The sequence below is a fragment of the Ranitomeya variabilis genome, chromosome 4 (genome assembly GCF_051348905.1).
Source record: "Ranitomeya variabilis isolate aRanVar5 chromosome 4, aRanVar5.hap1, whole genome shotgun sequence".
Lineage (NCBI taxonomy): Eukaryota > Metazoa > Chordata > Amphibia > Anura > Dendrobatidae > Ranitomeya > Ranitomeya variabilis.
The window spans coordinates 204119785-204132664 of record NC_135235.1 but is presented as its reverse complement, the minus strand read 5'-3'; the positions used below and the strand labels follow the sequence as shown (position 1 = coordinate 204132664).

The 12880-nt window shown below is 45.5% G+C and overlaps 1 protein-coding gene across 1 annotated transcript in view; it reads right to left on the bottom strand.

The window, feature by feature from the left end:
• Nucleotides 1-12880, bottom strand: part of LIN7B (lin-7 cell polarity scaffold B) — a 46312-nt gene that overhangs the window by 23547 nt on the left and 9885 nt on the right. The window contains exons 2-4 of the mRNA XM_077259705.1: nucleotides 9413-9531; nucleotides 7094-7165; nucleotides 6267-6476 (exon numbers count right to left, since the gene is read on the bottom strand). Coding sequence (XP_077115820.1) covers nucleotides 6267-6476; nucleotides 7094-7165; nucleotides 9413-9531 — 401 coding nt within the window. The remainder of the gene's footprint in view (nucleotides 1-6266; nucleotides 6477-7093; nucleotides 7166-9412; nucleotides 9532-12880) is intronic.

Genomic DNA, 12880 nt, shown 5'->3' with positions numbered 1-12880 from the left:
GCCGAACGCTAATGTGAACGTAGACTTAGTGGGAAGAAATGCCAACATCTTCCGTACGTTAGCTCAGTGGTGTCGGGAATTTGGGGGAGAAAATTACTCGCAGACCCTATCCATCCACCCAGTCTGCCTGGAGGCCTATGTGAGAATGGAGGAGGAGAAGAGGGAACTACGGCCTGAAAGCTTTGACCCTTGTTTTGAAGGAAGCGAGCTAAAAGGATAAGAGAGGCGGTTGGTCATTGATGGCCTGATGATGCGAGGTGCAGTTTTTTCTCTAGGTGAAAGGGACAAGGGCCTCGCCCAAGGAGTGGAGCATCGCATTCAGTTGAAGGATCAAAAGCCTTTTCGAGAGAGATCCTGAAGATTGGCCCTGGCGGATATCGAAGATGTCAGGCAGCATCTACGCGGTATGTTAGACACAGGAGTCATTATAGAGTCTAGTAGCCCCTATGCTTCCCCCATTGTTATAGCTCGAAAAAGAAAAATGGAGCTATTCGGATGTGTGTGGATTATCGTACCTTAAATAAACGTACAATCCCCGACCAGTACACTGTGCCCCGAATCGATGAAGCTTTGGATTGCCTGCAAGGGAGCCAATGGTTTTCTGTGTTAGATCTCCGAAGTGGCTACTATCAGATACCCATGTCAAAAGAAGATCAAGAGAAGACGGCTTTTATCTGCCCCATTGGGTTCTTCGAGCTTCAGAGACTGCCTCAAGGACTGACAGGTGCTCTGGCCACTTTTCAGAGATATATGGACAAAGTAGTGGGGTACATGCACTTACGTGAGGTCCTGGTTTATCTAGATGATCTAATTGTTTTTGGGAAGACTCTGGAAGAACACAACCAGCGGTTGTTCAAGGTGCTGGATCGGTTGAAGGAGGCTGGGTTGAAGTTGTCCCTTGACAAGTGCCGGAATTGCCAGACGACTGTGAAATATGTGGGGCACATAGTCAACAGAGAAGGAATTTCCACCGACCCCGCCAAAGTGGAGGCTGTTGTAAACTGGCCTAAACCCACCAAACTGAAGGAGCTTAGGTCCTTTTTAGGATTTTGCAGATACTACCGAAGATTTGTACCCTAGTACTCTCGGATTGCGAAGCCATTAACTGCCCTTACTCGGGGGTATCCCCCTTCTGGGAGGACAGCCCACTCCTCAAGGTCAGGAAAGAGGGTCTACTTCAAAGTTAATGAACTTTTTGGGAGATAGATGGACACCAGCATGCGATGAGGCATTCGAGAAACTGAAGTCATGCTTGACCCAAACCCCAGTGTTGGCCTATGCAGACCCCAGTAAACCATATGTGTTACATGTAGATGCTTCTCTTGACGGACTAGGAGGGATTCTCTATCAAGACCATGAAGGCTGTCTGCGTCCCGTCTACTACATTAGTCGAGGATTGACTCCCAGTGAACGCAACTACCCAGCTCACAAACTGGAGTTTCTGGATTTGAAATGGGCTGTAGTGGACACGCTGCATGACTACCTCTATGGGGTACCCTTTGTGGTTCATACCGACAACAATCCATTAACCTACGTGAGAACCACGGCAAAACTGGATGCCACGGGGTACCGGTGGCTTGCCGCACTCTCTTTGTACGATTTCAGCTTAAAGTATCGACCGGGGATCAGTAACATTGATGCAGACACACTCTCTCGCCTGCCTAGGGAACCCTTAAATGAGGAAGAAGAAGGAGGATGGATAGAGGTCCCTGCCCCTGAGGTGAAGACTCTGTGCCATAGACATCAAACTAATGCTCTCCCTATGCAGGGTTGTGCTGAATTCTTAGGAGTATCCAGTGAAGCACTCCTGTTGTTGTACTGCCGAGTGACAAATGTAACCCCAGACTTTCTCCCTCAACTGACTCGTAATCAAGTCCAAAAGGTGCAGCAGGAGGATCGATCAGTGGGGGTCGTCCAATGGTGGGTTAAGAGGGGCTGGAGGCCCGAAAAGAATGCATTACGAACAGAGGAATCTGTCCTGCTGACTCGGCAGCTAGAGTCTCTGGTAATAAGAAATGGACTATTATACCGGGAGGCAAAGCGCCAGAAGGCAGGAGTCTGCCGACAGCTGGTGTTACCTACCCGATTTCGGAGGATGGTCATGAAGTCCCTGCATGATGACCATGGACATCTTGGCATCGAAAAGACCACGAGTCTTGTGGCTGACTGATTTTACTGGCCTCGGATGGAAGCGGATATTGAAGAATACTGCAAATCATGCTCCCGGTGTGTGTTGAGAAAAACCTTGCCTTTGAGAACAGCCCCCCTTGTGAACATTGCCAGTGATGGCCCACTTGAGCTAGTGTGCATTGATTTCCTCTCCATCGAGCCTGATGAAAGCAATGTCAGTAATGTGTTAGTGGTCCCTGACCATTTCACCCGATATGCCCAAGCCTACCCCACCAAAGATCAAAGGGCAATTACTGTAGCAAAAACACTATGGGAGAAGTTCTTCGTGCATTATGGGCTGCCTGCCCGCATCCATACCGATCAAGGAAGAGATTTCGAAAGTAGACTAATCAAGGAGCTATGCGCCATCTGTGGGATCAAGAAATCCAGAACCACCCCGTATCACCCCAAAGGGGACCCTCAACCTGAGAGGTTCAACCGTACCCTTCTGAACATGTTAGGCACTTTGGATCCCAGGAAGAAGGGACAATGGAGCAGGCATGTGAGTCAGTTGGTTCATGCCTACAATTGCACCACAAATGAGTCAACGGGATACTCGCCTTATTTTCTCATGTTTGGAAGAAAAGCCCGGCTACCAGTGGATATTAGTTTTGGGACATCCTTTGACAATTCTAATGGGAAGACCTACTTAAAATATGTGTCCCAGCTAAAAGAAGATTTGAAAAAAGCTTACAGATTGGCAGAGCAGGCCTCTGGTCGATCAGGAAAGCGCAATAAGACTCGCTACGACTGTAGAGTTCGGGAACAAGTTTTACTGCCTGGAGATAGAGTCCTTATCCAACTTCTAGGTCTCGCTGGAAAGCACAAGCTTGCTGATCGGTGGTGTCCTGACCCTTATGTGGTGATGGAGAAGCTGCCTGGTGTCCCGGCCTACAGACTAAAGCCCGAGAAAGGGGGTGGAGCTGTCAAAACCTATCATCTACACCATTTGTTGCCTGTGGGAAAAAACATCCCGTTACCGCCATTGCCAACCCAAGGAGGTCATACAACCCTTCCATGCCATAGGAGAAGTCGTAGGTGTCAACAACCACCCCAGCCTGGAGTTGCTTCAGGAGGAAGTGACAGCGAGTCCGGGGATGAATGGGGACCCGACGGTCAATGGAGCTACAGGTGGACTGAGGACCCATGCCCCATAGGCGGGGGCCCTGAAAACCAGACTCCTGAAGTGGAAGCACAAAAAAGGGACATTTGTCAGGAGGCGAGTGTGCTCTGCCCACCTTTGGGGGAGAGTTCAGAAGAGGGACATTTATTAAATGAAGAGATCCACCTGGAGGAGCCCGTTCTTGACAGACAAGAATCGGGGGCTGAGGAGGGGGCCCCCTCAGTACACACTCGTCCCAAACGGGACACTAGGCCACCCATGATGCTGACCTATGATAGAATGGGACATACCACTGAGGTCCCCAGGCTGATACACTTTAATTCAAATTATGTTTGGCCTTATTTCCCAGTAACTCGCATGAGTCCAGGAGGTGGTTTGTGTGCATGTAAATTTGGTGTTAGTCAGGATGCTTTAACCCCCATTCATGTTTCAGGTGGTGAGTACTCATGTCGTGATGGGACACTTTCAATGACTCACCAGGGGGAGAATGTAACACCTGCACTGGGAACTGTCAGGGCAGCTACTGGTATACTGGGATTTACAGACACTAAGAAGAGCTTTGCAGCTGCTGTTAAACAGGGACCTACAGACATTAGCAGGTTTTCCTCTGAGCTGCAGTGGACTACAGTTCCCAAGGACCCTTGGACTACAATTCCCAGGGATCCTTGTTTCAGACAGATGACACAGCCTGGATTGGATGAGGAGGGACTTGGAGGGAGGAGCTGGGCAGAAAGTGAAAGCAAGAATTCAGAGAAAGAAAAGAGCGTGGCATCTTGCTGGGAGAGACTGAGCACGGTGGATTTGCATCGCACCAGGCTGCAGGGTTGCTGTCCCCTCGGATATACCCGCGCTGCTGGAGAGAGAGCGGCTTTGTTTTACCCTCTGGAGCAAGTTGCATCAAGAACTTGGAGAGTTCTGCCGCCACTCCCACCGTATAAAGGACTGAATCCGGCCGCCCCCAGCTGGCGTCCAGAGAACCATCCGACCGTTGCAGATGCGCAGTGAGTGCCCTTCTGAGACTTGTGGTCCTACCAGCGCTATTTACAGTGAGTACATTACAGCCCAGAATATTTCCATTAATATTCGTCTAAGTGCACCAACTGTTCTAATTTGCGTGCCAGCATCCGCGGCAACTGGGCCCCAAAGTTTGGACTGAGTTAAACCAGAAGAAACGAACAAAACCCTGCTACGTTATACTTGCAGGGTTGAAGTAGAATTAGAGTGTGATGTGTATATGACTTTGACAGAGCACAGTTACTTGTATTGCATGTTATTCTTTTAAATCCATCTCATTCATGCTGCATAGCAATAAATCTGTTAAACTGTTTTACTCCTGATCCCTGTGAGTGTGGCAGGGGCTTCCCGAGTCAGCCCCTGGCAGAAGATAATAGTCCTTCTGCAATCCCAGAGAGAGCTCCAATCAAGATTCGGGTGGAGGCACTGCGCCCTGGAGAGGTGAGACCCCCATAACACCCAGTGTACCGTGGTAGCCCTAAAGGGGTGTTACACTAAACTTCCTCTTACAATGGGCCACAAACCACTTAGACTGCCTAAGTGTGAGATTAACGGCCAAATGCCAAACATGGGGGGAAGCTGCATCTCTCTTGGCCCAGTATATGCGCATAAACATTGCTCTACTCGCTAAATTATTCTACTTATTTTGTGTATTACCAATGTCCGTCCCATCCCACTTCCTCAAAACAACCCAAAGCCTAGTTAACACCTTTGGAAGGATGGCCTCCGCAGAGTCAACAGAGCCACACTATATCGTAACCACCTGAATTCTAACCAAATACTACCAAGCAGCCCAAGTAGCTCAATTAACCTTATACCATGCTTCCTCTGAACCTCCTTTGTGACTTTCCTTGGAAGCTCCTGAGGACCACCCATGGACCCATACATTGTTATGGCTCCCCCTCATCAAATACAAACAAATTATGAACCCTATTATATCGCCCTCACTCAAAACCTGGGACTCCCTGAAATACTCTTCGACTCTAGTTTTCCCTTTTCTGCCTCTTTTTCTCCACCTGTGGGTTAACTTACAATTTCCCTAAGGCAATGAGTCCCTCCTATCTTTTTGCTCATGGATTGCAGCAGGGATCACCAGATTCCACTACCTATTTAAGATGACAATATTCCATTCCTGGCCCTTCAACAAGAATATACCCTCCCCTCTAAAGAAATATTTTGATATCTGCAACTTAAACATTTTATTTCGACACTGTTAAGGAACTCCACCCAACCTTAAGCGTTCCGACCAGGGAAATGTACCACATATGGTGATTATGACCCATAGTCTGAAGACTCTGGATAAGAGTATACTTCTTAATTATTTCTGTCACTGACATTAGCTTAAAAAATACTCCCAGGGAAGCTTTACTTAATAAACTTGTCACTAATTTCACCAACCACTCCCAAGTACTCATCTCATTCATATTTTTAGTGGCTAAACAAACCATATCTTGGAAAAAATCAGGTCTAGATCTATCGGAGGTCAAAAGACACCTCTCATGATTAACACAAAATTATCAGCCATACTCACAGATAAAGTCCACAAATTTGAGAACGTTTGGCTCCTCTCGGTGGAATATGCTAATCATACCACCTTCGCCACGCCACCCCTTTTGCCTTAAAAGTTGTCACCTCTTTCTCTTCATGAAGTATTTAGTCATCATGAGTCTCGACAAGTCTCCGCTCTTGGGCCTCACTGGGGTGCACTCTTCTATGCACCCATTGAAGCGATCGCGGGTTGTGATCAACCATCCTGAGCCATTTTTATTACTGTTATCCTCTACTGCGCTGGATAGGTTTTTGGAGCTCCTGAAAACTCCAAAGTCTAGGTGAAACCGCAATCTCTGCATCCCTGATACCGATAACATGAAGGCCCTGAGTATTTATGCAAAAAGTTAAAATAAAACAGGTGCCAATTGCTAAAACAGGGCAAGCTTGGCAAAATAAGGTCACATCTTACCACTCCATTGACAGACAGCAGCTGGTCCCCACGTTTCAGCCCTCCGTGGCGATCTGCCACTCCACCAGGAATAATACGTGAAATGTAAATGGGGGAGTTTTGTTCTTTGCCTCCCATGATATTGAACCCTAGGCCTTCATCTGTTTTTGGAAGCTCGACAACTCTTGGGTGGGCATGTCCTTCACTGGCAGCAAAGGCGGCAACCGTAGCCTATATGGGAAGAAAGATTTAAGAACGACTTTGATGATTTGTGAAGTTAGAAACTCAGATCTGTTAGGGTTTCGCTAAGTATTATGTGGTTAATGACCAACTCAAATGTTCCTTGTTCTTGGTGCAAATTTGGGATAAAAACGCCAAAATCATCACATCCCTTATAGTACCATTGTCCTCTTACGTGTCAGAGGTAGACGGTCAAGAAGGGGTTTCTTGAGCCTATCAGAGAGCCCTCAATCCATCCATACAGAACATGTGAAGTTCTCCCTGGGTCTCCTACTGGAGACAAGCATCTTGGAGACAAGAAAGGACTCTTTGCCCCTAGTGCATAAATTTGATCTGCCCATTGTATGGACAGCCATGGAGCAGATACCATGAGACAGACCAGTACACCAGGAGATGTGGAGGGGGCCATAGGAGGGCAACAACACAGCAGCAGGAGTAACAGCAGGAGCAGTGTCACAGCCCTGCAAAAGTCCAAGCTGCTAGAGTAGTGTTCAAAATAATAGCAGTGTGTTCAAAAACATGAGTTAATCACAAAATCTTTCTATTAGTCTACTAGTGAACTTAAAAATATAAGTTGTCATAATGGTATACTTCAAATAATAACTCACCCTGGCAGTGGCGTGTGCCCTTATTTCAGCATTACCGCTGATATCTAGGGTATCATATAACTGCTCATATACCTGTACGGAGAGAACACAGAAGAAAATAACGGAAAATCCATAATATACCTTCCATAAAGTGAAACCGTAACTACTGATTTGGACACAACAAGTGCACTTGATTCTGCTAATTTACACATTTTCTTCAATAAAATTCTTGTTTAAAACAGATCAAAACAATATTGTGAATCTAAATAAATTGTAATCTTAATATTAACAAGAGGTACCAAAGTCTGTGGACGAAAATAGTAAACAAAATCTATATATGTCCAAAATCCTTGGATGACAGGATGCTAAGATAGTGAGGCGGAGTCGGGCTTCCAACACCAGCATTACTACATGTCGAGTATTTGCCTAAGTTTAGGAATTGTAAATAGTACTGACCATTTTTGATGGTACCGCCATCTGCAACATTGGGGGACTACTCCCCCTTAATAATGAATACTTACACAACATGAGCAGCAATAAAGAAAAATATTCTAGAGACACACTCTAGGGTAAATATCAAAAACAACACAAGAGACAAGAGTGCAGGAAGGCCTCATCTTTTTATTAATATGTCATTTTGCAAGCAGCGTCCGAGGCGCGCCACAAAAGAACGGCACATCGCTAGCGCGAGCCGAAAAAGGCACCCGCTAGCGATGCGCTTCAGGCTGAAACAACATTGCTGTCAATGGGTGCACTAACGGACCCGTTGCACGGCGTTAATTGCGAAATTTTTGCCGTGCAACGCTGTCCGTTAGCGATCACCCACTAACGCAATGTGAACCTAGCCTTATACATTTTTACACTTTATGTGTGTACTGGTACCATTTGTAGGAATACTCTGTTTTTTCTGTATGTATGTTTTTCATATTTTTAAATTACATATTAATAAAAGATGTTAAATTTGATAAGACTTTCCTGCACTCTTGTCTCTTGTGTTGGTTTTGATATCTCCTCCTTAATGATGTTTGGGGTATTCCCCACTGTCAGAGACAGCCACAATTGTCTTATCTAAGACAACATGTCTCCAAAGATAGTGATTTGCCAAAGTGCTCATAGAGATCAATAAATGGTAACTGGCCAGAGTACCCATATAGGTAGTGACCAGCCAGCGTGCCCTCATAGACATTGACCAGCCAGAGTGCCCTCAGACATTGACCAGCCAGAGTGCCCTCCTAGACAATGACCAGCCAGAGTGCCCTCCTAGACAGTGACCAGCCAGAGTGCCCTCCTAGACAGTGACCAGAGTGCCCTCATAAACATTGACCAGCCAGCGTGCCCTCATACACAGTGACCAGCCGAAATGTCATCATAGACTGTAACCAGCCAGAATATCCTCATAGACAGTACCCAACCAGACCAAGTAAGCAGCCTAACCAAGTAACCAGCCAGACCAGTAACCAGTTCATACACAGTGACCAGCCAGAATGTCCTCATAGACAGTAACCAGCTCGTACACAGTGACCAGCCAGAGTGCCCTCATAGACAGTAACCAGCCAGAGTTCCCTCATAGACAGTGACCAAACTACCCACATAGACAGTGACCAGCTAGTGTGCCTCAGAAGAGAGTGCCCCAACAGAAAGCTATCAAAGAGCAGCCCGAATTGAATAATCACTGTCTAAGTGCCCCAAAAGAAAGTGATCAGAGACCCCCAATAGCCATGGACTACGCAGGGTCCCACAGAAGTCAGTCACCTACCAGAAAGCCTATATATACACTGATCAAAAAATATAGGGAACACTTAAATAACACAATGTAACTCCAAGTCAATCACTCTTCTGTGAAATAAACCTCTCCAGTTATGAAGCAACACCGATTATGAATCAGTTTTTCCTGCTGTTCTGCAAATGGAACAGACAACAGGTAGAAATGATCAGTAATTAGCAAGACAACCCCTATAAAGCAGCGGTTCTGCAGGGGGTGACCACAGACCATTTATCTGTTCTTATACTTTTTGGCTGTTGCTTTGGTCACTTTTGCATATTGTCATTGCTCTCACCCCTAGAGGTGCTGTACAGTAGCATTAGGCGGTGTCTACAACCCGTAGAAGTTGCTCAGGTAGTGGAGCTCATCCAGGATGGCACATCAATGCAAGCTGTGGCAAGAAGGGTAGCTGTGTCTGTCAGCGTAGTGTCCAGAGCATGGAGCAGACACCATGAGAGCTTTCCAGGTAATCTTGGAGAGTAGGCACATAAAATATATTGTGGCATTTGGCTTTTCCATATACAAAGTGCTCAATAAGACTCAACAATAAATGTGTCCATGATAAATTATATACTGACCTCTCTTATGGCATGGCAGAACTTGCTCTGCAAAACGCGCTGTAGGGCTTGCAGTTTCTGGGGTGGCATTTCTCCACTCCTCTGCAGTCTTTCCAGCAGCTCAATTGCACGAGATACATCTACAAGACATAAAAATATGAGTAAATGTCTACCTTACAATGAATACTTAATGCCCCTTTTAGTAGTTTAAGGGTACACTCATGGGTACCAGTAGAAGCGCAACAAAAAGTTGTGCTCTGCAAAACCAGTTTTGTTGCAATTGGTCATTGTGATTTACCTAACCATGCAGTTCTAGCAAAAACCTAGAACATTCACAATAATGCAGCATAAATAACATCCTCATCTTCTGCTGCCGAGATCAACACTATCATGTAAATGCCAACACTACTGGTGGATCTATAACTGTTCAATGCATGACCCTTCCCTATAATTTGCTTGCCTTCATTTACTCATATAATCACTCAGTATGACTAGTCACTGCCTTTCATAAAATCAGCACACTCTTCTTCTGCTGTTGTGATTGTTCCCATGCTTTCCTGGGCTACATTTTTTAATCTCAATAATAAAAGTAAATATTTTTGAATTAACGCATTAGAAGTAATATAGTTACTAGTTAATATGAGTGGTCACTGTCTTCCACAAGGTCAGCACACCCATCTCCTGCTGCTGTAATTCTTCCCATGATCTCCTTGGCTACATTTTTTATACTCAATAACTTAAAGCAAATCTTTGTGACTGAACTAGCTAGAATTAGTAATACAATGAATATGAATGGTCGCTGTCTTCCGCAAGGTCAACACACTCCTCTTCTGCTGTTGTAATTCTTCCTGTGATTTCCGGGAATAAATGTTTCAACTTACAGTCAATGTTTGTGATCAAACTGGTGTGATAAGAAGTAATACAGTAAATTACCCGACGCTGCTGTCCCTTTTTTAGAGTTTTAGCTTAATAAATAGAGACCGTTACCTTAAAGAGTGACTGTCATTTTAATTTTTATTTCATAAATCAATAATAGACATGGAAATAAGACGTTTTATAATACATCTTAGCAGATACATCTCCTTCTTTCTCCTCCTTTATGGGTAAATTCTGAATTCACTAGAGGCAGATTTTTCTATTACTGAGATAGTAGATGAAAGTTGTTGCTTTTAAAATTCTATGGAGGAGGGAGGAGCTAGAGGTCAAAACACGGACATTCTGCTGCAAGTTCTCCTGAAAACGACAGTTACAGTTCTCCATAGAACTTAATGAGCACCAACTGTCACATCCTATCTCAGTAATGGGGAAATCTGGATCACTGTATTCTTATCCAAAGAATTAAGAATTTTGAGAAACAATTTTTTTTGATAAGAGAAAGTTTCTTATTTTCACTCGTAATAATAGTAATAATACTCATACTAATGATTTATGAGAAAAAAAAATAAAATCATGGTCACTCTTTAAAAAGAAGTAGGATCATATTCAGTGGTCACGTAGGGGTTAAGTACGCTGCATCCATTCACATATGGACCTTCCACTGTAGAGCAACTACAACATCACTGAGAACTTAGTCTTGGCAAACAAATAAGGAGTTAATAAGCTCTGTTCTGCCAAGATTATAAGCAGCAATGGAAAAAGACCTTCGGGGTTCTGCCGCAACAGGAGGACATGGCCCAGTGATCACAGGAACCCGATGCCTGAATTTCTGCTGAAGAATGGAGGGCACAGAACAAAGGAAGTGAGACACCTATGAAGATGGAGACATTTAATTATGAGACGGGAAAACTCACAATGTACAAAAAGACTGATAAAAAGTCACATTATACACATCCGATATTTCATTCATTATGTGCACCCTGTCCTAGATTCTTCAAAAGCTGTATCAGCGTGTTCCAGAAGACCTGATAACGAGAGAAGCCGAAATACCAGGTCGTGCTGAAGAACTGAGAGATTCAGAATTCAGGTTTTTCATTCAGTCCCATTGACCCGGTGTATAACATCTGGCCCCTCACCCCAGGTGTATAATATCCAGGTCTTCGCCCCAGGTGTATAACATCCGGCCCCTCACCCCAGGTGTATAACATCTGGTATCATTCCCTCTTCCCCGATGTAAAAATCCAACTCCTCGCCCCAGGTATATAACATCCGGCTCCTCGCCCCAGGTGTACAACATCCAGCTCCTCACCCCAGGTGCATAACATCCGGCATCATTCCCCTTCCCCAGGTGTATAACATCAGGCTCCTCGCCCCAGGTGTATAACATCCAGCTCCTCGCCCCAGGTATATAACATCCAGCTCCTCGCCCCAGGTGTATAACATCTGGCTCCTCGCCCAAGATGTATAATACCCAGCTCCTCGCCCTAGGTGTATAACATCTGGCTCCTCGCCCAAGATGTATAACATCAGGCCTCATCTCCCTTCCCAGTTGTATAACATCCAGCTCCTCACCCCAGGTGCATAACATCCGGCTCCTCGCCCCAGGTGTATAACATCCAGCTCCTCGCCCCAGGTGTATAACATCTGGCTCCTCGCCCAATATGTGTAATATCCAGCTCTTCGCCCTAGGTGTATAACATCTGGCTCCTCGCCCAAGATGTATAACATCAGGCCTCATCTCCCTTCCCAGCTGTATAACATCCAGCTCCTCACCCCAGGTGTATAACATCCGGCCACATCCCCCCCCCCTTCCCCTTGTTCTTGACATTTCTTTCCTCTTAAATATTCCTCCAACACCCGTGAGTGACAATATTGTGATGTGGAAGCAACTTGGGCATGAAGTGGAGACCCTGTAACATTACAGATCGGGGTCACTGAGTGCTGAGGAGAAGACAGGAGAAAAGTCACCACCGCTCTGCTGACTCCATAACTGCAGAGTCCAGACCTCCTCTGGTATAACATCAGCACAAACACCGCATCCCCGCCGGAAGCTTCATGGCCGAGCAGCTGCATGCAGCCTTACATCACCAAGCACAATGCTGAGCGCTGGATGGAGTGGTGTAAAGCTTCCACCACTGGACTCTAGAGCAGTGGGAACTGTTGTGAATTTGCTTTTTGCTCCCTCTAGTGGTTACTAGTTTTTTGACTCTGGTTTTTCTGTCATTCCTTTTATCCGCACCTGGGTCGTTAGTTAGGGGTGTTGCTATATAAGCTCCCTGGACCTTCAGTTCAATGCCTGGCAACGTAGTTATCAGAGCTAGTCTGCTGTGCTCTTGTCTACTGATCCTGGTTCCAGTTATATCAGCTAAGTCTGCCTTTTGCTTTTTGCTATTTGTTTTGGTTTTGTATTTTTGTCCAGCTTGTTCCAAATCTATATCCTGACCTTTGCTGGAAGCTCTAGGGGGCTGGTGTTCTCCCCCCGGACCGTTAGACGGTTCGGGGGTTCTTGAATTTCCAGTGTGGATTTTGATAGGGTTTTTGTTGACCATATAAGTTACCTTTCTTTATTCTGCTATCAGTAAGCGGGCCTCTCTGTGCTAAACCTGGTTCATT